This window comes from Panicum hallii, chromosome 5 (genome assembly GCF_002211085.1).
Source record: "Panicum hallii strain FIL2 chromosome 5, PHallii_v3.1, whole genome shotgun sequence".
NCBI lineage: Eukaryota > Viridiplantae > Streptophyta > Magnoliopsida > Poales > Poaceae > Panicum > Panicum hallii.
This window is the reverse complement of record NC_038046.1, coordinates 5433453-5457764: the sequence shown is the minus strand read 5'-3', so window position 1 is coordinate 5457764 and position 24312 is coordinate 5433453. Positions and strand designations below refer to the sequence as shown.

At 52.0% G+C, this 24312-nt stretch overlaps 4 protein-coding genes and 1 pseudogene across 10 annotated transcripts; 1 reads left to right on the top strand and 4 right to left on the bottom strand.

The window, feature by feature from the left end:
- Nucleotides 1-5192: 5192 nt before the first annotated feature.
- LOC112894981 (reticulon-like protein B12) lies at nt 5193-7792 on the bottom strand. 2 transcript variants are annotated; one of them, XM_025962835.1, is made up of 4 exons: nt 7228-7792; nt 6877-7106; nt 6231-6348; nt 5193-5610 (listed from the first exon to the last, which is right to left on the bottom strand). In XM_025962835.1, exons 1-4 carry the CDS (start codon nt 7301-7303, stop codon nt 5450-5452), a joined length of 585 nt encoding a protein of 194 aa, XP_025818620.1. In that variant the 5' UTR covers nt 7304-7792; the 3' UTR covers nt 5193-5449. The 2 variants fall into 2 exon arrangements, with proteins under 2 accessions (XP_025818620.1, XP_025818619.1); XM_025962834.1 differs by having other exon boundaries at nt 6231-6442; nt 6877-7060.
- Nucleotides 7793-7969: 177 nt separating this feature from the next.
- Nucleotides 7970-11628, bottom strand: LOC112894980 (putative ataxin-3 homolog). Its single transcript, XM_025962833.1, has 2 exons — nt 11106-11628; nt 7970-8967 (listed from the first exon to the last, which is right to left on the bottom strand). The coding sequence occupies exons 1-2, from the start codon at nt 11370-11372 to the stop codon at nt 8233-8235; spliced, it is 1002 nt and encodes a 333-aa protein (XP_025818618.1). The 5' UTR covers nt 11373-11628; the 3' UTR covers nt 7970-8232.
- Nucleotides 11629-13016: 1388 nt separating this feature from the next.
- LOC112894644 (steroid 5-alpha-reductase DET2) lies at nt 13017-16312 on the top strand. 6 transcript variants are annotated; one of them, XR_003229015.1, is made up of 4 exons: nt 13021-14627; nt 14744-14838; nt 15509-15977; nt 16108-16274. XR_003229015.1 is itself a non-coding variant. In XM_025962414.1 (2 exons), exon 1 carries the CDS (start codon nt 13272-13274, stop codon nt 14052-14054), a length of 783 nt encoding a protein of 260 aa, XP_025818199.1. In that variant the 5' UTR covers nt 13017-13271; the 3' UTR covers nt 14467-14574. The 6 variants fall into 6 exon arrangements, 1 of the variants encoding a protein (XP_025818199.1); XR_003229019.1 differs by lacking the exon at nt 14744-14838 and having other exon boundaries at nt 13017-14054; nt 15917-15977; nt 16108-16312; XR_003229018.1 differs by lacking the exon at nt 14744-14838 and having other exon boundaries at nt 13017-14054; nt 16108-16312.
- Nucleotides 16313-16723: 411 nt separating this feature from the next.
- LOC112891643 (E3 ubiquitin-protein ligase WAV3-like) lies at nt 16724-19560 on the bottom strand. The gene has a single exon (XM_025958548.1). The coding sequence runs from the start codon at nt 19558-19560 to the stop codon at nt 16945-16947; it is 2616 nt and encodes an 871-aa protein (XP_025814333.1). The 3' UTR covers nt 16724-16944.
- Nucleotides 19561-22339: 2779 nt separating this feature from the next.
- LOC112891640 lies at nt 22340-24245 on the bottom strand (annotated as a pseudogene).
- Nucleotides 24246-24312: the final 67 nt, after the last annotated feature.

The following is a 24312-nucleotide window of genomic DNA, read 5'->3' as shown; positions in this document are numbered from 1 at the left end:
AAGGCAAACAAGGTGGTGATGATTTCCACCTGGTGTGTGACCAGCTTCTCCATCATCTTCTCGTCACGGACCCTCTGACGGAAAGCCGTGATGATAGATGCATCGGAGGTACGTGGAATGGTTCCACGTACCTTGGTGATGCGGGAGATGAAGGCCCGGAGGGTTTCTCCGGGATGTTGCCTCACGGCGTGGAGATGGGCCTCCACGCCATGCTGCTGGTACGCGCTGGCAAAGTTCGCCTTGACCTACGCGCAGAGCTCTCCCCAGGATTGAATGGATCCTGGAGTGAGATTCATGAGCCATGTCCGGGCTGGTCCGGTCAAGGCTACATGAAAGTAACTTGCCATTACGGCGTCGTTACCCCCAGCCGCCGTGATGGTGGTGATGTAGACCTGCAGGAATTCCGACGGGTTGGCTGACCCGTCGTACTTTTTCTGGCAGGTGTGGCCGAAACTTGGACGGCCAGGCCACCGCTCGGAGGTGGTCTGCGAGCGCTGCGCAGCCCACTCCAGCCACCTGTGCCTGGGCGAGTCCTTGCAGCTTCGGTACAGCCGCATCAAGCTCGGCCTCGAGGTTTCGTCCCTCGATGCTGAGGCGGCGCACACACGCCCACTCAATGGTAACGCGGGCATCCTCTCCCGCACGTCTGCGGTTGAGCTCTGCCCGCAGGTCCACGGTCCGTGCACTCCTCACTGATGGGGAGTGCACAGAGCCGGATGCGCCGCTTTGGCGACGACGCTGCCTGGGCACAGATCCTCCCGCTGAGCCTGGGGAAACCTGTGCCAGGTTGAGGAGGCGGTCAACGTCATCACGCCATTGCCTCAGCGCGTCGAGCGAGGCCGCCGCGCCTGGCGGGTTGTGGAGCAGCTCCCTGGTCGCCATCAACGGCCCGTTTTGAGTGGGCTGCGACACGGCCCGGGAGGACTGCCCCGCAGCTCGCTGTGGCGCAGCAGGTGCCAATACCCTGGATGGAGGACATCGAGAGGCAAGCGGCGCAGATGATGCCACTTCCTCCCCCATCGGGTGGTCACGGAGCTCAGCTAACTGAGGCATTGTGACCAAGGGCCTTGATCTTGCGCAAGTCAAACTATCCTCCTACCTGGTGCGCCAAGTGTCGAAGGAAATCTCCAGCCGGGTGGCGGAATGCACCCGCCTAATCCTAGTCTAGGATGAGTTTGGGGGAAGTCAAGGAACGCTAGATCAAGGGGTGGATGAACACGGAAAGCACACAAGGGTTTAGAGTGGTTCAAACCGCCGGAGCGTAAAACCCTACGTCCACTATGTGTTGTATTGCTCGTGAGATTTCGAGAGCGTGTGAGCTTGGGAGTCTCTGAATCCTCCAGGCCCTGTGTTCCAACAAGCGCGCTTTCCCTTTTATAGGCTCAAGGGGAGCGCGTACACTGAGCGGGGCCCCGACAGGTGGACCTGGCTGCATATTAAATAACGTATACATTGGAGCTTTTATGCCACAGATTCGGAAATCTTCCTCTCCAGCTCCTCCCTGTAGTTCTCGATCGGAAAGTTGATGTGCATATCTTCTACCAGGGTATGGTCATGTGCCGCCTTACCGGCACAGTGCCTGCTGTCAGTGACATGCACAATGAAAGTCGTGATGTCACTGTTGGGTCCCCGCTGACGGGCAAAGGAGCCGTGTTGACTGTAGCTTCCGCGCACACTGTAGCAGCACACGCCGCAGCCCTCCAGCGCGCGGCGCTGTGATGTAACAACACGCCACCCGCCTTCGTACACGGTGTGGTGATGCGACGCGCGGCCTCGGTAACTGGCGGGCTTACCGTGGTGCCAGCATACCTACCCGACGTGTCAGTGGACAGCCCACGCCCTGACCCGGGCACGCGCACCCCACCTACCGGCATTTAATGCGGTAGTTGGGCTGGCGTCCCGCAGAAGGCTGGCTGCCACTGGACACGTGGCAGAGCTGGCTTGGTAGCCGGTTCCTCAGGGGCACATGGCGACACCGGACCTCTTCCCTGGAGGGTAGGGAGGTCTGGACCCCCGAGGCCGACCCAGGTGCACAGGCCCCCAGAGGGTCCGGCTTCCACACGTGGTGGCACCGGACCACCCCGCGGGGGTTCGGTCCCGTGGTGGCCGTTCCTGAGCACCTTGTCCTTATGGGCACATGGAGGTGCCGGACATGTTAGAGCACGGGGCGAGGTCCGGAGACCGTGACCCCAGCTGTCAGGCTCGGGCCGTACGCCCCATTACCCAAAGGCATACGGCGAAGCTACGGATTGCCCTCGCACCCTTCAGGCTGGACACTCTGACAGGAGGTACCCCTGTCCGTATGTACCGACAGTATCTATGATTAGAAAAGCAGCATTTAGAGAGTGTGTGCAGCGTGCCATCAGCAACCTGCAAGAAATTTCTTTTAACAAGATGGCAAATATAGGCATTGTCTTGAAAACAGTTAACTTCGAGGAACGAAAGCAGCTTAAGTTCCTCAATTCATTCATATGCCACATGCCACAGAGAGATATTTCAATTTTCAGGTCATCTTTCTTGTACTAAGCTAGAGCATGATAGGGACCGGATAATAATTGTTTGGCTTAGCCTCACCTCTGAAAGGGCTTCAGTTGGAAGCTCAACAATGATCAAACTATTTGACATACTATCAGCACAAATAAGTTAGCTTCAAACTTTACAATCTGTACTATGGTTGCTACAGCTCAAATAAATAATTGCGGGTAAGTATTAGGAACAACTGCAAATATTCGGGCATATACAGGTCATTTAACAACCAAGAGCCATGCCCTCCATCAAGTCAGGAAACAAACAACTTAAAGATGTAAAAGTGTGGACAATTAAGACCTGCTACTGTTTAATACCCAAGCAGAACAGGAAATAGTATGTACATGGCTCGGATTGTTTGCATACCAATGCTAACCCAAATTTATCACTGTAAAAAGAGGGCATGAGTAGTACCCAAATGTGACATCAGCCAGTATTGTTGCACCTGCACCTGTCTGTACACAGACTGAATATTAGAAATCAGCAACATCTAACCTTAATCAAGGATACAACAGAGTTTCAGGTGCAGGATGGCAAAAAATTCAAGAAAGGCAAGCAGTAAACAATAAAAGACCACATAAGGCACTAAGGCAGCAATATATTAGTAGCAGATAGCTGCACAGTCCCAAGCAATTAAATAAGCTCAACAAGCCCACAATAGATTGCTCCATACATGTACCAAGTGTCGAATGTGATGCACTGACTAATAATCAAGCGTTGCAGTGGGCTAGTGGCACATTTCTCATTCACTGTTTGTTCATAATAGCTTTCCTCTTCTCTTAATGAAATACGTGCTCGGGTACGGTCGTGAAAAAAATTCATAATAGCTTGCCCTCTTACTCAGTACGATCTTTTAACTAGCTCTCTCTCCAGAAATCATGGTGGAAATGTCATGATTCTCAACATCATGATTAAGAAATCCATGGGAATAACCAGCTCTTCTCAAGCTCTTCATTGAGTAAATCCAACACCAACGACCTGATATAGCTGTTGCGAACAAAGACTAACACACTAAAGTAAAGTTTTCTCCCATAAAAAAAAGCAAGTCACGGTGTGTTAACACAACACGGAAGCATTGAACGTACCACAAAATATATGGTAATTAAAGTCCACCTGAAAAATTCATTTGGAAGAATAAAGTGGACTCCAAATTACAGTTAAGAAACAAGGCGTTCAAGCAACAGAAAAGCAATCAGCTTAAATGATGTGGTGGCATTAGATTGGCACAGGGGCAATGAATTGCATTTCAAGATGCTCAGAATCTAATATATGAAGCTGTAGACCTATGAGGAAACTGGGAACTGCTGAACAAATGTCTGTTCTGAAAGTACCATGCGAAGTGTTAAAATGTTACTAAAAAGATCAGCTGAAACGCTTGTTAAGCTAATCTGTGGTACCACATAGTAGAGATACACACCTAAGGAAGAAGATACCTGTTTAGGCTTAGTGTGTATCAGTGTATGATCCTTGTGGGTGCCGTAAATATGTGTTCAGAAAAAAAAGGGGCGGGAGCTGAGCAGGAGGAGGCAGCGTACTGGGTGTCTGGGTGTAGAAGCAGGAGACGTTCCGGCTGTGGGCGACGAGGTAGCGGGCGTCGGGCGAGGAGCGCGGTGACTCCGGCGCCAGTGAGCGCGATGGTGCAGCACTCGAGGACAAAACTCCGGTGGAGCTACTGCAAGCAGGGGACCCACTGGTTGGTCGCGTGCAGAAGCACCGGGGATCTCCGCACCTGAGGTCCCCAGCGGTCGGAGGCGGACTGGCGGATAAGGTAAAGGGGCAGAGAATAGGCGGAGGAAAAGGAGGAACACGAGGAGGGTCAAGTGCGACTCGCCGATGCACTTGAACCACCGGCTGCGGCTGTCCGGCAAGTCCATGTCGCCGGCGGCGACGGCGGAGAGAGCGAGCCAGCGAGGAGACCAGGCGAAAATGAGGGACTAGTTTGAAACAAAAAATGTATCATACAGGGGGGTAAACATAAATATTCGGATCGCAGAGAAGAATCATGATCCAACCTAGGGGTCTATATGTAAATATTCGGATCACGGATAATAATCGTGGTCCATGGGGCTATGTGTAAAAATATTCGGATCGCAGAGAATAATCGTGATCCAATCCAGTGGGCTATGTGTAAATATTCTGATCGCGGAGAATAATCGTGATCGTATTCAGGGATTTTAGTGTAAATATTTGGATCGTGGTAGGGTTTAATTTGTAAATCTCGGCTTCTTTGTGTCGCGACCTCCCCCGCTCCGCCTCCGTTCACCGGCGGCCGCCGCCCGACGTCGACGCCACGCCCGAGGGAGCTGCCTTCACTGTTCCTGGTGGAGAACCCAAAGGGGAGAGAATCTATTTCAGAGATCACCTGCTCCGCCGGAGGACGCCATCTCGCCATCGATGAGAGGCGTCAAGACGAAAGCCCCCGAGGTCACCACCGCCATCGTGCCCACCCTCCGTGACGCCGCCGGCGCCGTCCCACGTTCTTCAAATCCATGGGGTACAGGATGGAGACAGATTTCGTCAGCCCATCATCTCCTCCCCGTTCCATTGTCGCCGTTGACATCACCAATACAGAAAGAAGCAGAGGGTATGGTGACCAGGCCAGGTACCTGCTGGATCAATTAGCATGTGTTTTGAGGGCTCGCAGTCCATTGAAGGCAATTGGCATGGATCAAATAAGTTGATAGATGTGGATTTCATCAAGAAGCTTCAGACGACGAAAGGTCCAGTGGGCAAAGCAACCTGAAGAAGATGGTAAAAACTAAAAAGAACACAATTTCACCAAAGCTATAACTCTTGTGGTGTGATGTGTGCAACTCTAAGGTCACAGTATATAGACAGACCACGATCGTGGTACATATCACAGCTCTTCAGCCTCAAAAGACAGGCTAATACAAGGCAAAAAATTTCATGGCGGATTTCGCCATCAACACAACTTTTCTGAACTCCTTTTTGTCATCTTACATTTATACTCTTCGCATGCTCCCCCACATGCCTGAACATATGTCGAAGCTATCTCTAGGAATCTTGCAATATGTTCTTCAGATTTCTCCAGCAATGCAGGTATCGTGAGAGCAATAACAGCACCTGAAAGAACACATGTTCAAGAAGGTCAGCAATTCAGCTTTGATGAGCAAGATTAATATATCATGTTTTTTAAATTAATTTCCCATTCTAGAGGGTGATCCATCTGCCCCTTTCTATTCACATTAGGTTGCAACGTTGAGTGCATCAGATATTTGTCACTATGAAGGAACTAGGAAGTAGACGAGAGTCATGCTCTGTCATGTTCTTGTGCATACACTAGAAACCTCTTTCACTTGGACTCCATTCGGCAGAGGTAGTGTAAACTATTTGCAAATGTCGGAATACGTACACAATAAGATCTTTTTGCAAATTGATAAGGAACAACTGTTACCAGCTGAAACGATTATGTACTGGTCAAACATGTATGAACTCGTTATTGGCTTTACTTTCGACTACACTAGTGCCCTATGCTGCTACTCTATCTAAAAGAAGTGGCAGTTTGAGCACTGGCTGTGTTTCCATCATTGTGTCATGTATCCCTGCCATTAATTACCCGCACACAGTTCACTATGCAATTCTCAGTTAATTTGATGATAAGTATAGTTTACGACATTTTCACACTACAATCCAGTTTGGGATTTATATATCTTAAGAAAATGTAAATCGGTAAAGGAACTTACTTGTATATACCAAAGTGATAAGATCAGTCAATCGGCCAACTATGGAAACCAGCAGCAACACAAAAGCCACCTTGTAGAAGAGGCCGGAGTCCTTCCCAAGCGCAATGTTTCCAAAATCCTGGAGCACCTTATTCACGAAGTTACCCGCTATTTCTGATGCTTCACTCATTGACTTATCAGAAATTTTCATCAATGGAACAGGAGGAGGTGCCCTGCATAGATTCCTTTTGCTAAGGGGCAGAAACAGTGACTGCAAAATTACTAGTTACTACCTTATACAAAAGGTTCAGATTCGTTTCATTTTTAGTCCGCTCATCATATGCTTTGATTTGCAAAAAGGATCATGCTATTGTACTGTAGTGTTAATTTTTTACTCACTCAAAATGTAGCTGAACAGTTCTACTATATCAATATCTGCAAATGTCATGTCCTACTAGAATCCAGGACAAGACGTATTTGCCACTGCAGCAATTAAGTAACCATATCAAAATGCTAAATCTGTTCAGCCAGAGTCCAGGTCGAAGGCCAATTAATTTCATTAGCTCTAGCACACCACCAAATGACCAAGTGTATATGCCAGCATCCATCCACAAGAATTGAATCGAGTACAGTCACATCAATGGGCATGGGATAGAACGAGCATCACCTGTGGAGGAGCTGTGCAGCCTTGGCCCAGATGAAGAGGACTGCTAGCAGGATCATGAGCACCTGGGACACGAATGAGAGCAGCGTGTTGCCGGGCACGCAGTAGAAGAGCGCCCAGGACGCCACCACCGCGGCCAGCAACCCGCCGGCCACCTCCTTCCTCCTCCACAGCACCACATCCGCCGCTGCGTCCACAGGAAAATTCCAGCGACACGCCCTCAGTCTCAGCCTCTCAGGTCCCAAAAGCGAAATGCAACAATCAGAACGATCGACACGATCTTCGCTCTAGACCATAAAAAATATGAGCTACCCTCAAAAGCCTAGAGCGCAGCAATCAAATCGAAGAGCTCACCGGTGCCGCCGCCGAGGAGGTCGTGCAGCGATCTCTGGGCGCCGAACAGCCGGCAGCTTCGGCCGGGGGAGTCCATCGCAGCACGGATCTCTCCTTCGACGGGAAAGGGTGAGGGGGGACAGGAAAGAACCGCGACGGAGTTGATGAACTGATTGATCCTGTTTAGTCCAACTTCTCGAGCTGGATTTCGGAAAAATGCAAGGGGAGAAAAAATGGGTGGAAAGAAAAAGGCGCAAACGTGGCGTGGGACAGCACACCACGAGACACCTCGTCAGCAACGCCGTCGTATCTGGCCCCCCGGAGAAAAGAAAAGGTGGAAGAAAACCATGGTGTCGGATCCTTGGATTTCGACCAACCACCGCCCCCCGCCTTTCGGCTCGGTTTGGCAGCTGCAGATGTCACCCGCTCCCCTCCTTCGTCGCCAGGCTCATCTTCTTCCAGCAGGCAGCGGCAGCCATACTCCGAGAGGAGCAACAGATAAACAACAATGCAAGCTCAGATTCTTTGTTACAAGTGAATTAACAGCCGCGCCTGTTTCAGAAGAAATAATTCTCTGCAGGAAGTTTCTTGCCACCAACTGCGAGGCTCAGATTCTTTGGCAATGCCTGCATAAACACATTCTTGAGTCGGTAATTTCTGACCGCAACAAACAAAGCACACAATAACAACGGAAATACGAGCATTCAGCATCAGAGTAGCCGCAGATGTAGGAGTTCCAGCACATTTCGCAAGGCAAATGACGGAAAAAACAGGTTCAAAACCGCCACTTAAGTCTCTATGCAGATTGCACACAACCGTTACACCAGTTAAGTTTAAACCCATGCAGTTCAGACTATGCAATTTGTATACGGCATTCTGAAATCAGAAAAAGCAGAACTACTCCACTGGAATGGAGGGCAGTTTTAGACGCCTCCCTCTCTCTTGCTTTCTGTTTGTATGTTCTAACCCGGTAAAAGACTAACTGAAAATCTTCATAGGGAGGCGCACTCTCTAGTCTAGCTCATCCTAATCTTCTTTTGCTGATTCTTTTTCCTCTACAGAAGAAACCTCCTTTTTGGTGTCGCTTCCTGAAGCTGGCTCCTGGGTGTCCTCACAGGGAGGAGCGCTTGGTTCAGATTTATCAGCTTCTTCCGGGTTACTGTCTTTGCTCGAAGTTGCTTCAATAATAGGAGCAGGAGCATCCTGTGGCTTGCTAGATTCTTGAGCTGCATGATAGCTGGAAAATGGACCCCCTGCGTCCATCAAGCTAGCGGCTATTGCAGCATTCAGATCAGCCTCTTCCTGCTGTGCGGCAATCATGTCCATTTCACTCATCCCTTCTGATTGCTGGCCAAGTAGAGGGGATTGCACCTGGTGCGTAGGTGTTTGAACCTGGTTGCAGGAGGCTGTTATCTTCTGGGCATCATCAGGGGTAAGCCACTGACCGAAACCATTAGAGCCTTCAGTTGCCATAGGGCACTCCTTAGGGAAATTGCCTCTAACTGCAAAGATACTCCAGCCTGACCCCTTCAGGGTGTCGATGAAAGCTGAGAGGTAAAACTTTGACAGGTGCTCAGGAGCTGGGTAGAGACTGTTGAAGTTGTACCACTCCCCATTCACCTTCCTGATGCAGAACCAGTGGTCCTGAAGGTGGCAAATGAAAGCAACCTCCTGCTCAGGGTCGAATAGGGATGACCCTGCAGCTGGGGAATCAAGGGGAATAACTTGGAGGTCCCAAACCTCCAGGGCTTTCTGCAAAACCTATTAGAAGAAAGCATAGGTCAGAATAGGGTCATGAGTGCGCATTGCAGAAAATGAGCGTGGCTAAAATAAGAACAGACTTAAAACTTTGTATTACTCTGTTAACATAGGGTTTTAGTGCTAGAAGAATAGCTATATACTTAATCCAACAATCAAACCACTGGTAGCATGTCTAGCTACATTATAGCTAGTGAAACAAATAGATGCAATAGACTGCATAACAGCATTCCAGGTTCATTGCTAAGACAAAGGCAAATAATTAAATATCCCCATAGATGCTCCTCAAAGAGGAAATCAATTGTTCATATCAAATGCAGTACAAAGGGTAAAAATGAACAAAGTAAACATATAACTTGTGCCATCTGTCCAAATTCGGGTCTAGTGTAAACTGTGAACTGCGTGTTCGAGGAAAAAAAGGTGTGAACTGTGAACTCAAGTTAAATAAAAGCACCTTCTTCTTAAGCATGTATTTCGAAATTCTAAAATGCGACCCATTCCCCAAGCCTGCCCGTACCCACTCCAATAATGTTGCACTCTGGGTTACAGAATGAACACTTATGAGTTCTTATTTGTCTTTCCCCATCTAGATGTCTAAAGTGATAGTCAGATGGTTTGATCAGAATATTGCAGTTATATAGCATTTAGTACCATATCAGAACCTAGCGTGCAATGATAAACTATTCTAGTTTATTGGCCAAAGAAAAACTAAAACTCCACTGCAAAGATGAACATAGTGTGCGGCGAAAAGGGAAAAGGCTAATTGCTGCATATGTTAGGGGACCCTTCTCCAGTACATCCTGAAGGAGAAAAGCTTAAATAATCTGAATGCCTCCATATTCTGAGGTACCATACCAGAACAGCACTAAAGCGTATTCACAGCAAACTATGTCGTCATAACAAAATGATAGAGAGATGCACACCAAACAAAAACGTGTGAAGCATCCAAATATCAGCAACATGCAAAACAAAGGTCTGTTGGTGTCCGACTCGGGTGCAAGTGTCAAATTTGGCAAATTTTGGGGGGACATGCCAAATACCAATTGGAATCTGACACGGGTCAGGGGTATCCAGCTCAGTGTGTCCGGACAACACTGATGGCTGTACAATCATCTGGAATTTAGTGACTTGTGAAACACTTCAAAGTACGTATACCGTTATCGAGCTCACTAATATTCCTAATTCAAAATCTAATGAAAATCATCAAAGACTATGAATCAAAGAACAGTCACCATCAACGGTAATAAACACCGAAGTCTTTCTTAGCGTCAGCTATTCAGTACATGACAAAAGGCAAGCTACGAAAAACGGACAAAACCTTGAACATGTACACCAATCACATAAATTTGGACAGCGTAACGGCAATACAATCCGTTACTACAGCATGCATGGACATGCATTGGTGAGGGCCAAGTACGTAAAATACAATGGTACCAACCGTCATGAAGACTTGTGCTATAGTTGACACAAGGTCTCACTACTTCTTTGTTCCTAGTTGATTATTCAAATGCAAAGTGTGATCTGTAACTTCGCAAGAAACAAGTACATCTAAACTTTTCTAGTGATGCAAACAAGTAAAATCCCATATCAAATCGCCTGCAGAGAATCATGCAAATTTCAATGCAGGTCTATGCTAGTTGAAGATATGAAGTACTGATAGTCCCTTCGTCCCATTTCGCATCCAACAAAGCATGATTAATTATCATATATGCAAGGAGCAAGCCCTACAACTAGCACGTGCAGACCTCACACGGTGCCACCACTAGCAATCACCTGATTTCAACAATAAGCATTCCTTCGAATGACTGGGATAATGCATTGTCTAGACAATTTTCTTTTCGTCCTAAACTAAACCCTTCTAGTTTTTCTGCTCCAAGTAATTCTCTTCGTTCTAAACAAAACCATCTTATTAAAGTACACACCGGCACTTTTAACCTAGAATCACCTACTAGAAATCAATCGAAGGGTTTGAAACAGCAATGCTCAAGCAAAATTCCCCTAAATTCTAAGCGATCTTAACAACAAACAAGTTGCAACCGAGCCCACAGAACAAGCTGCGATCTACGCATCAGTCGAACCAGCCGAACCCACGAAACATAGACGGATTAAATCTACAAGGAGCTTGGCGTGCATGGACTGACCTGGATGCTGAAATCGCCTCCGAGGGAGACGTTGTGGGATCCCTCGGCGAGGAAGTCCCCGGCGGCAGCGTTGGCGGCGCCGGGGCTCTGGGAGCCCTCAAGCATGACGAGGCGCTCCCGCTGGTCGAGGTCGGCGGCGAGCGCGGCGAGGTCGAACTCGGAGAAGAAGGGCCCCTGCAGGGCGGTGTTGACGCAGTGCACGGCGCAGAGCTTCCCCTCCTGCACCTCGTGGTACAGCAGCCCGCCGTTGCTCGCCGCCGCGTCCATCGCCCCGCTCCGGAAACCTCCTCCGCCGCGAGCCCTCCTCCGGTGCGGCGACGGTCGCCTCGCCGCCCCTACGTATCGCGAGATTCGAGTCGGGGGATTGAGGAGAGAAACGAAACTGAAGAACGGGGGAAAGGGGAGGGGAGCGAGGGACGCGAGGAGTTGAGTGCTTTTGGCGTGGGTCGGCTTCGGGCTCGGTGGCGGTGGTGACGGAGATTCCCTGCGGGCCTGCGGAAAATCACAACGCAGCCGTGACACGTAGACGGGGCCTGGAAAGGCTGCGCCACGCAACCACGTGGCTTTTTTAGAAAAAGTGTAGATATATTAGCCTTTTCGATTGCGACTATCGACTAGCCGCTGGGCTATACTATAATGTGTAGGAGAATTTTTTTGCGAGGAGCGGAATATATATAATAATAAGGGATTTAGGCATTCTTACCCATATTTAAGAATTCTTTATTTTTTCAACTGTGCGATTTTACATCCGTTTTTGAAAACGAAGGAACCGTTTACCTTGATTTTAACTATGCTATGTTAATTGGATGAAAAAAGAATGAAAAGTTAGAGCGATAGGAAAAGACGCAATACCCTCAACCCTATCAAAAACTCTCTCCTTTCTCATCCCAAACTCCTCCTATCCAAAAGCGGACGACAGCAGATGGCGGTGGCGGGGCAGTAGCACGAGCAGCTCCCGCGTGGAGAAGGACCGGCACCGAGGAAGAGGCCGGCACCGGCGGCCGGCGCTGTAGAGCATCTTCGAGGCCGCAAGCAAGAGCAGCACCAGCTAGTGCTACCGATCGGACCCTGCCATCCGGGTTTCTCTTCTTCTTTCTTTTGATTTATGATTGCTTGTTAGTATGAAGTGTTTGAGTCTAGTCAGCAACTAAAAAAATGTAAATCAGAGCAGGATCAATAGGAGCCTTGTTTCATCTCTCATGTAATTTGGCATGGTGGAACTGAAACTCAGTGTTCAGATCAGTCGAGTGGTTTGCTAGTTGCAACTTTGCCGAGCATGAGTATTGAGCAAGAAAAAGGGGAAAAGAATTATCTTCATACTGCTCTCTCATTCCATCATATCAATCTTCGCGTCGCAAGCAGAAACTACACAAATCAGACAGGTTATCTAATAGATAAGCAAAAATCAGATTATCTGACAGATAAGCAAAACAGAGTGACGAGCTTATTTCAAAGTGCTGCAAGAGGAAGGGGAAGGGGAAGGGGAGGAGCAAGAGCAAGTGAAACAGGGAGGGAAAGGGGAGAAGGAAGAGCGAGAGGAAGAGGAGGAAGGATAGAAAGTTTGGCTGCACTGTGAGGCTTAAATTTTAAAAGTAATTTCAAAAGATCCATCAAGGCTCCAGTAGTTGTCTGGATCAAACCCTTTATGCAATCCAGTCTGAAGGACGATGCACGATTTCATTACAAGATTCTTTTGTTGTCGTTGCCGCTAAAAGACTCGGGATATCAATTAACAATCAGCACGAGAGCGGCATTGCCATCCCCATCCACAAAGATCCATGAGCCTCGATATCAAATTGGCCACATCAAAGAAGCCGTGTGCCATCTCCCTTTCTTTAGCCTCTTTGCCGTGATCATTTCCACCTGATCGCAATGATTGCGCCCATCAGCCACTCTTCAGCCACCACTCCACTCTCCCTACTAGCAAACCAGGCGTCAGGCGTGGTCCAATCTCTCTCAAGTCTCAATTCGTGTCGCTGCACGGTGGGCCTCGCAGCCGGAAACGCCCCAGAACCCCTCGCGATTAACGCCCGAGCGCGACAAGCTATCCGCTCGCTTCCGCACCCCCACGCGGCCGCACTCGACACGACGCCGGCCGCCGCGCTCGTCCCCAAACCCCCGCCGCCCGCCGGGCCAGAAAACCTCCGCCGAAACAAGGGGGGAAGGATGGCCGACGAGGCGGCGGCCGCGGGCGACGCGGTGTTCGCGCGGTGCTTGCTGGCGCTCTACCTCATCAGCCCGCTCACCGTGCTGGCGCTCCGCTTCGTCTCCGCGCCGTACGGCAAGCTCTCGCGCCCGGGCTGGGGCCCCGCGCTCCCGGCCCCGCTCGCGTGGTTCCTCATGGAGAGCCCCACCCTCTGGCTCCCGCCCCTCGTCCTCCTACGCCCGCCCTCCCCGCCGCTGCTCGCCGCGCTCCCCGCCGCGCTCTACGCGCTCCACTACGCCCACCGCACGCTGGTCCACCCGCTCCGCCTCGCCCGCCTGCCCCGCGCCCCGGCCCCGGTTCCCGTCCTCGTCGCCGCCTGCGCCTTCGGCTTCAACATCCTCAACGCCTACGTGCAGGCCCGCTCCGTCGCGCTCCACGCGGGCCGCCCGGCCTCCGCCTTCGCCCTGGCTCGCTGCGCCGCCGGTCTGCCGCTGTTCGCGTGGGGGATGCGGACGAACATCGCCGCGGACAAGGAGCTCCTGCGGCTCAAGGAGGCCGGGGGCGGGTACAAGATCCCGAGGGGCGGGTGGTTCGACCTGGTCACCTGCCCCAACTACTTCGGCGAGGCCGTCGAGTGGCTCGGCTTCGCCGTGGTGGCGTGGACGCCCGCGGCGTGGGCGTTCTTCCTCTACACCTGCTCCAACCTCGGGCCCAGGGCCAGGGATCACCGCCGCTGGTACCTGCAGAAGTTCGGCAGCGATTACCCGGCGTCGCGCAAGGCGTTCGTTCCCTACATCTACTAGGTGCAGTACTGAGCTTTTGTGAATCGGAGGTGGGAAAAAAAATTGTCTTCGTTCATTGAAGACTTCTGCATCGTGTCTCAATTTTTGAGATTTCTCTTCCTGTCTCTGGTGTGCAATGATAGAAAGATTGTGTCAATCGTCAGAATCAAATTGCGCCGTGTGTGGTCGGCTTCTATATTAATATTATTTTGCAGCAAAGAAAATTGACTATTCATGGTGGATTATAAGCTTCGAACGAGAATTTTGCTTGGAAGTGAACCTGGATTGCTGCCACCGCTGTAGGCTGCAGCGCAAAAACACATGTTCATCCGCCACAAAATGCTAGAACCTTGTAATCGGTTAATTCTCTCTTTGGCACCTGAACTTTTCTCTCCCTCTCTTCGCCCTTTTCTCCATTTCACACACTATGTAGCTTGGGCCAGTGGAATGGCACATGGAGCAGTGGCGGCGGCAAGGGAAGTTAGGCACAGCGGCAGTGTCAGCAGAAGGAAGAAGAAAAGAGATAGACCTGTATAGACGGATGATGGATCAATGCTAAATTGCTAATTTGGTGGCTCCATAACCAACGCTGTGGTAATACTCGATTGTCAATCCTGCAATTTGTTCAGATGTTCATTTTTGCAAGACGCATTTAGATAGTACAGGAGTATCTGCCTTCATCATTGCTGACAATTATGAGGAATGATTAGGGGGAATTGGAGTATACATTGATCTGCCAATGACTTGATGGGGTTGGCAGTTCCACTTGGCCCACTACTACTAATACACAAGCTCACAAAATCTGGTAAATGGTGGAGTATTAGTTTTTTTTTTGAGGGAAAGGGGACTATTAGTTTGCCCATTGACTTAATAGGAACATAGATCAGAATACATGTATAAATTGTGTGTTTGTCTACTGTTTTTGCTAATGTCCAAAATTATGGTAGCTTCTTCCTCTCTTAACAGAAAAGAATCTTGCACCTGAGATCAGCATATCTATGGCCACTATGTTGGTATCGAGATTCTCAGGCTTTCTTGGCTTTCTGAAGTTGCATCAGGTTATCTGTAATCTCTACTAGCCCTGCTATACTCTTTAACTAGGAATACTGAAGCAGTGAAAATAGCAGTGGCAACCTCTTAAAATATTCATGGTCATATGCTTTATAGTGATTTCCTTGGGATCATATGAAACAGTGGTACTAAAACCACATTTATCGCATTTTTAGTGCATTTGGACAAAATTATAAATTGGTGTAAACAAACATTCTAGCATATGTGTGCTCCCATGTTGCCCACAATACAATGAATCAACTACAATATGAATTAGGTTTTGCTGTTCTGGAATGCCTTCTGGAAAGATTAAGTTGGATGTGCATATTTCTTGTGTTCTCCTTTTCCCAGCATTCTAGGAGTAGTTTGTTGGGTATGGTGTAAGGTACTGCTCATTCGTTATTGATTCAGTTTCCTTGTAACAGCTGCCTCCTGAAGTCCATTGACCCCGCTGCATAAGAGAAATGGACAATCAGTATCAGCTACCAGTATCAAGCTGAGCTTGCAAAGGTTCACAAATACTGTAGCTCTGCATACCTGAAATGGCGCTGGGTGGCCTCTGAAAAACACAGTGGCTTTCCAAATTCTCTAACCAAATTCCAACGAGTAACATGCCAAGATTCTTTGCTATCACAAGAGAGGAGAGGATGTCCATTTCTCAACACAAACACCACTAGCTCTAGCTGCTGATTTCAGAGGGATAAATGTTTGCACTTGGGTTTTACTGGCACTGCTTTTCTCTGCAGTCTTTTAACAGCTACTAGAAGAAGAGCAAAATAAAGTGGAATGCTAAGTTGGAGTTGGTTATAAGTTTGTGCATGGTACCTTTTCAGATCGTGGCACATGGTTATTGCACTTGGAGTAATGACTATCTCAGTCTGCTGCTGCTGTCAGGTCTTCTTCTCTTTTTTTTTTTGTAGAGGTAGTTTACATACAAACTATGCAAGTCCTTATGATCAATAGTTGCAGTCTTGTTGAATTCATCCTAATCATAATGTCAAAAAGTTTCACATAATATGTGCAGGGTGAGGCATATTTGATCTTAGTCGATGTTCATGCACTATTGGGGTTTTGTCAGGTTTTGGTGAGCTTGTGTTCATCGAATATATGAGATTTGAACTCATTTTTGATTTATGAGATGTAAACTCATGTTACAATTTACAAGATGTAAAGTGATTTGAATTTATGAGATGTAAACTCGTGTTCTAACTTATGAGATGTAAACTCAAGAAACGATGGTTGCGCCTGTGTTTTTGAATCGTGAATAAAGATTATTTGCTTTGTGAGGAAATAAATGATGGTTTTGCCCCTGTTATTGAGTCATGAATAAATGATAGTTTGGTTTATGAGGAAAGAGATCACTGGAGTTATGACAGGATGATTTTGAGACATTTTACGTTGAATTTGTGTTGTAGACATCAATGCTTCAAGTCAGAATTGCTATCAATTCACAGGATGCGCCAGTGTTCTTTTGGTGCACAGTTGTTTTCACAATTCACAGGAAAGTCAGAATTGCTATCACCACCACAAAAGAGTAATACCAATATAGTTTCCTTTGCCTCAACGACAGCGTCAAACATTTGAACTTTTTTGAGTTGAACTACGGCGACAAACAAGGAAAAAAAAAGGAACCGAGGGAGTGCAAAACTGAGGGCTTAGCAGCAAAACTGAAGTGCAGTTCACATCGGACCTTCAACTCATTTTCACAACGACGAAACAAACCAAGGCTAACTTTATAACCTGATAAGAGATAACTAACTTCTTTTCTAATGTAACCCTATGATAAGTAGTACAGGCCTTCAACGTCAGTTCTTCCGGGATTCAACACCCTAGGCTCCGAGCCAGCCAGCTTCCGCTTGTCCTACTTGGGACCAAAGAGACTGCCACCCGGCTCGGACTGCTGCTGCTCGCGTGCCTTCCTCGACGATTCCACCATGCTCTGCATCGCCGGTGTCGCGAAGCTGAACCCGAATCTCGGCGCCGGCGCCGGCGCCGCTGTGCTGAACACGGGCAGCTCCCCGAACGGACTTGACGATGATGCACCAGTCGAGGCCCCGAAACCGAAAGGTGATCCTTGTAGCTGGCCGAAACCCCCGAACGGTGATCCCATACTTGCCCCGGGCAAGCATCCCGTCGTCGCCCCGAACGGCGATGCCGAGGGCGCGGCGGACGCGAAGAGCTGCACCGTGGACGCACGCTGCTGCGCGTGCGAGCTCATGCCGGCAAGCAGGCACGCGCGCCCCGTCTGCTCGTACTCGCGCCGGTCCGCGACTCGCGCGCTCAGTTCGCGCAGCTCCGCCACCAGCTCCGCGCACCGCTCGTCGCCGGCCAGCCCGGCGGCCGCCGAGGCCTCCTGCCGGCGGTCCAGTATCCGCGCCGCCTTCGCGTGCTCGCCGCGCTCCGCCGCGGCCCGCGCCGCCGCGATGTCCTCGGCCGCTTCCACGCGGAACAGCTCCCACGCGACCTCCACGCACGGCTCCATGTCCGCCACCACCACCGGCCTCCGCACCGAGGCGTCCTCGCAGGCAACGTCCACCGACCGCCCGGTTGCCGCGTCCTTGTAAGTGCTGCTCACTTTGATCAGAGGGGTGACGCCGCCGTCTTCAGCCGCGCCATCCCCGGCCGCGACGGGCACGTCCAGGAAAAGCAGGAAGCGCCTCTCCTCGTCCGCGTACAGCTCGCCGACGTCCACCGAAGCGGCGCGGCCGTCCGCGACGACGTGGCTCTCGTAGCGCCCGGACTTGACCGTCCGGACGCGCACGCCAGGGTGCAGGCACTCCACGTCGACGCGCGCCTCCTGCACCGCGACCGAGAGGAGCCCGCCGATGCACTGCGCGAACGAGTCCTGCAGCACCGCCTGGTTCTGGATGAAGGAGAATGTGCCACCCGTCGCCTCCGCGATGGCGTGCATCGCCGCCGCGTCGTGGTCCATGCCGAACCCGAACGTGTGGACCGGCGGGCACCGGTGGTCGTTGCTGCGCCTCAGGGACAATGGCACGAGGTCGTTATAGCTCTTGGAGCAACCAGCAGCTGAAAAGAAACCGCCAAGAGTATGGTTGTCCTCGCCGTCCGAGAGAAGGATAACGCTCGCGATGGGGTTCCTGTGGCGGCGGCCGTCAAGCACCTCAGCGGCGACCCGGAGCCCATCTCCAATGTTCGTGGTGCTGGTGGCGGCGAGGGACTCCACGGCCCTCTTGGCTGAGACCTTCCCCCCGTCCGACATGCGTGTGAGCCGGATGATGCGGCGAGCGTTGGACGAGAAGATCACGATGCTGAGCCGGTCGCTAGGGCCGAGGTGGTCGATGACGAAGCCCATGGACTTCTTCAGTAGCTCCAGCTTGGGGCCAGACATGCTGCCGCTGACGTCGAGTACGGTGACGAGGTCGAGCGGCGCGCGCTCCGATGCCTCGGCGGCCGCGGCGGGGCCCTTGGCGTGCACCAGCACCGCTAAGTTGTCTAGGGCCGAGTCTCTGGCGACAGCCGGGTGCTCGCAGTGCGTCTTCAGGACGAGTACTCGATTGCTCGCTGTTTCCTGGGCGGTGTCCCGGCCGTCGAGTGGCCGCTCCACGGGTTCGTCGTCGTTGAACACGGGGACGGGGCGCGCCGTGTCCGACGAAGGCGGTTGCGGCCCGAAAGATATGCCCGACGCGGATGGCCAGGGAAAGGGGTTGAACCTGAAGGGCGTGGAAGTGTTTGCGGCAGGTGGCTGAAATAAGGGCGGTCGTGGCGGCGAGGAAGTGGGGTTGAGTGGCGGCGACTGCGCCACGGTCACCTCGTAGCGCCACCGCGCGCCGCAGACAGGGCACACGCTGCCCGAGAAGCAGCGGAGGTGGAACGTGTGGTCGCACTCGGATGTGACGGTGGCCTGGCCGCGGCCCGTGGCGCCGTGGCAGACTGCGCACGACGGCGTCCGCATTGCTGGCGGCGCGGAGTCGAGCCAGAAGGGGTTTAGCGTCGACTGTGTCTGCTGGCCAAACAGGCTCCTCCCGGTGGACAGCGGCGACGGCGGAGATGCCGGCTGCGGTCCAGAGAAGCTGAAGGAGAAGGGGTTCTGAGTCGTCGACGGCGACGTCTGCCCAAACAGGCATGTCTGGGAGGACGAGTTCGCCGCCGCCGCGGCCGTCTGTCCAAACAGGCCCGTCGACGATGGCGGAGGCGTTGCGAAGGAGAAGGCGTTGGCAGGCGCCGGGTTCGGTGTCGACGACGACGAGAAGGGGTTCGGCGTCGACGACGGCAGCTGCCCAAACAGGCCCGTCGACGGAGGCGGAATCGACGCGAAGGAGAAGGGGGTGGCCGGCGCCGGGGCGGGGCCCGTGGCCGGCGCGTCGCTCCACCGCGCGGCGCAGACCGGGCACGCGGCGCTCCCGGAGACGCAGCGGAGGTGGAACGTGTGGGCGCACTCCGACGTGAACGCCTCCTGCCAGAGGCCAATGCCGCCGCGGCAGGCCTCGCACTGGCTGCCGCTGCTGCTCGCCATGATCTCCGCTAATCGCCCCTGGCGTGTTCGATTTGATCGATCTGGCGGTTCTCCCCCTCGCGCGTAGTTATAGACGCCGGGAAACTGGTGGCGTGGAAACGGCGCGAAGCGGAGTACGCGTCAACTACTACGGGGACGCGGTTTGATTTCCTTCCTCCGTTCCACGGTTGCGTGCAAGTGCAGCAGCGCAGGCGGTCTCCGCTTCAGTTGGTAGTATACTAGTATACATGTATGTTAGTTTTGGCTTCCTTATTTTGGGTTGCTTAACCATCCGACTCTGATTGCGACCGCGTAATAAGCACGCCAACAAACCATACGTATGTCTTGATGTCCCACATTTCCTTTGCATACTAGTACTAGGGGATAGTGCGGTCGCTGCTGGATGAATTGGCGCGTTGCCAAGGTAAAACGAGAGTGTAATCTAGTTGCTCATGAGTTAGCTCAATTAGCCTGGAGGAATACTCATACGGCGGTTTGGTTAGGTCAGGCGCCTGCAACCTGCGTGCGTGCATGATCTAATCAAGAACGATTCTAATCTTTCGAACTAAGCAATAAAGCTCTCTTTTACCAGCAAAAAAAAAGAAAGAATGTGCCACTCCCTGCCATGTTCAAGCTGAACATTCCTATTACTCTCTTATTCAAAGGTAAAGGCAGAAGGGGAAAAAGGAGGAGCAACGTGCGTGTTAATTTTACAGCAAAGCAAATAACCTGATCATACTAGTAGTGCTTTGGGATTTAGTCGCAGAGTCGCTGCAACCGCAGTAGCACGCAAAGATGAGTATTGGCTGATTCATGAGCGGATTTACATTTTACAGCCACACGATGATGGATCCTTAGTTGCTTTAGCTACTGGTGTATGACTACCTGTCGAAGATAGATCAGTTAAGAAGCTGACGAAATCAGATGGTGTCGCGACGGTGCTAGCTACCAGTTGCTTCAGATAGTAAGGGTGCCGGAGGATTGCAGAACATGGTATCCAATCCTCTGAAATTATGGGTAACAATTAGCCATGCAGGCCAGTGCAGAGCATAACCAGATTGCGAGTGACAAAGCTTTTGCTGAATTCCTGCAGAAACAGGAGTTTGAGGATCACAGCAAAAATGTGATTACAGAGGGAAAGCAAGAGGGACACTCCTAAGGTGACTTTCCATGTAAAACCTCATTTGCGAGAGCCACATGCCCTGTGTTGTAAACTCTTTCAACTATTTCTTCTTAATACAAAGATACACAAAGCTATAGAGCTCTCCTGTATATTCTCAGAAGCCGTCCCAAGGTGCCTAGTGGAACGGAGGCGGTCAGGCGGGGCAGTGTGAGAACTAGTTTGAGGTTGTGGCTGGTCAGATAAAGGCATAAAGCTACCAAATGTGCAGGGAAGTGGATGATGCCATAGATGGCCTGTTGGAAGATGAAAGTCAAGAGGAGGTTCAGATTACATTTTCTTTCCAGATGAATGTTCAGATGACAGATACTGAAAGGTTTGAACCTCAAGAATCTGTTGACAGTGAAGAAGACAAAAACAAAACAATCTAGAGGAATTTCGAAGGTAGACGAGCGTGAAAAATACAAGGAAACCAGAAGAAATTCCAAGGTGCTCCATGTTTATGAGTGCTGAAGACATCCCTGTGATGGATAGAGCTACTGGTAGAGCAAGAGCTAAACATGGGAAGTTCAGAAAAAGATAAAAGCCCCTTGCTCCTGGAGAGGGAGCAGTGTTGCTACTTGCTAGGACAAAAGCAGTTCTCTGGAAGATGGAAGGTTTAAGGTTATTTTAGTGTTGCGCCAAGAGCTCTGGACTTCCCTGTTGATAATTTAGCGCAGATTTGCTGCATGCTGTGTGTTTTGTAATGCAAGCTCAGATTAGCTCCACTTGAACCCGTTTTTTTAGTTGCTATAGTTTGTACTGAAACAAGTTTCTGACAAATGCAAATCAGAAGGGGGCATGTGGCCGTTTGCCACCTATAAGAAAAGCTTTTTGCGAAATATTTTGTTCTGAAGCCAAAAAATAAAAAAAAGAACATAACTCAAACTTAAGTACTAAGTAGCAAATTCGGATTCGAAAATCAAAGAGTGGTCCATGCACAGTTCATATCTGACCCAATCATGCAGATGCACAGTTCACCTTGATCGGCTCTTCAGTCATGCTGATTGCTCCCCGGCGGCTTCCGCTTGCCATTTTGAATCTGTTACGGATTTCACGCGCGGGTTTTTAGAACTCGTAACCGACTAGTTTTTGGGACGCCAAAACTCTAGCGGTTCTCCTTATAAATACGCGCGGGTGCCGGCACAAATAGAAAATAAGAACAATACGCCTCAACCTGCCTGTTGCGCCGCCCAGTACGCTATTTCATCCCGTTCGTCGGCGTGCACCGGCGATCGGGAGAGCAGGTCTCCGGAACCTCGTCCTCAGCGATTCTGCACCGGGAGAGGGCGAATAAGGTTTTTGGGAAGCGCTCTGCGCGACTGCTCGAACGCTTCCACATCGCCGTCCTCTACGTCCTCGTCACCACGGCTCGTCTACCTCCTCGTCAGTGGGGCGCGACTCGGCGTCGTCAAGCGTGCGGAGGTGCTGATCATCGCCGTCGTCGTCTTTGCCTGGTTATTCCAGTCACGCAAGACACGTACGACTTTCTGTCCCTAACTATGCTTTTCATACCTAGTATGATCTGGTTAGGGTTGATATTGCTGCTGCAATATTTTATCTTAAATTACGTTATGAGCATATTTAGATTTATTCGTTTTCTGTATACAACTTTCATCATGGTCATAATTTATCTTTAGATTAATTTAAAACTGAAACTCCTAATTTTTCAAACACTTCTACCAATGGCCGCTGCTGCTCACGTCTCTTCTTCGATGACTTCACCATTCCCTGCATTGCCGGCGTTGCGTACGCGGCCTCAAAGGTCGGCGCCGGAATCCCTGGGTACGGGAACGGAGGTGTCCCATTCGGTGGCCCGAACGGTTTTGGAGAGGATGCCACGGTCCCCATGGCGGCCGGGGGTGCCCCTGCCCCAGGTGGCGGGACACCCCCGTAACCGCACTCCACCCTTGGCACCCCGGACCGAAGAGCTGCACCGTGGATGCGTGCGAGCTTATGCCGGCGAGCAGGCACGCGCCCCCCGTCTGCTCGTACTCGCGCCGGTTCGCCACGCGCGCGCTCAGCTCGCGCAGCTCCGCCACCAGCGCCGCGCACCTCGCGTCGCCGGCCAGGCCAGCGGCCGCCGACGCCTCCTGCCGACGGTCGAGTATCCGCGCGGCCTCGGCGTGCGCGCCGCGCTCCGCCGCCGCCCGCGCCGCCGCGATGTCCTCGGCCGCCTCCACGTGGAACCGCTCCCGCGCGACCTCCACGGACGGCTCCGTGTCGGCCACCACCACCGGCCTCTGAACCACGGCATCCTCGCAGGCAACGTCCACCGACTGCCTGGTTCGCCGCGTCCCTGTAAGTGCAGCTCACCTTGATAAAGCGGGGCACGTCCAGCAGCAGCAGGAAGTGCCTCTCCTCGTCCGCGTACAGCTCGCCGACGTCCACGGATGCGGTGCGGTCATCCGCGTCGACGCGGCTCACGTAGCGACCGGACCTGACCGCCCGGACGCGCACGCCGGCTTGTAGGCACTCCACGGCGACGCGCGCCTCCTGCACCGCGACCGAGAGGAGCCCGCCGGTGCACTGAGCGAAAGAGTCCTGCACAACCGCATGGTTCTGGATGAAGGAGAACGTGCCGCCCGTCACCTCCGCGATGGCGTGCATCGCCGCTGCGTCGTGGTCGGTGCCGAACCCGAACGTGTGAACCGTCGAGCACCCGTTGCCGGTTCCGCGCCTCAAGGACCGTGGCACAAGGTCGATGTAGCTCTTGGCGCCACCGAAAGGTCCATCACCACCTTGTCGCAGAGTATGATTGTCCTGGCCGTCGGAGAGAAGGATGACGCTCGAGACGGGGTTCCCGTGCCGGCGGCCGTCGATTACCTCAGCGGCAACGCGAAGGCCATCTCCAATGTTGGTGCTGCCGTTGGCGGTGAGGGACTCCACAGCGTCCCTGGCCAATGCCTTCCCACCGTCCGTCATGCATGTGAGCCGGATGATGCGATGAGCTCGACACGAGAAGGCCACGATGCTGAGCCGGTCGCCGGGGCCGAGGTGGTCGATGACGAAGCCCATGGCCTGCTTCAGAAGGCCGAGCTTGGAGCCAGACATACTGCCGCTGACATCGAGTACGGTGACGAGATCGAGTGGCGCGCGCTCCGACGCCTCGGCGGCCGCGACGGGGGCCTTGGCATGCACCAGCACCGCGAAGTTTTCTTGGGCCGCGTCTCTCGCGACGGCCGGGTGCTCGCAGTGCGTCGTGAGGACGAGTACTCCATTGTTCGTCGCTTCCTGGACCACTTCCCAGCCGTCGTCGAGAGGCGACAGCTCCACCGGCTCATCGTCATTGAATGCGCTGATCGCCGGTGGCCCAAACAGGCTTCCCCCGTAGGGCGGCGGCGGCGCTCCAGCCAACATGGAGAATGACCTCCCCATCGGCGGCGGCGGCGGCTTCTGTCCAAACGGGGCCGCCCTCGACTGCGCAGGCGAGGCGAAGGGGAACGGGGATGCCGGCGACCCGGCAGGGGCCGTGGCCAGCGTGTCGCTCCACTTCGCGGCGCAGACCGGGCAGGCTGCGGCCCCGGACACGCAGCCGAGGTGGAAGTTATCATGTGGAGTTGGACTCTGCTGGCTACTGCCAGGCACGCACACCCATTTTCAAGCACAATATG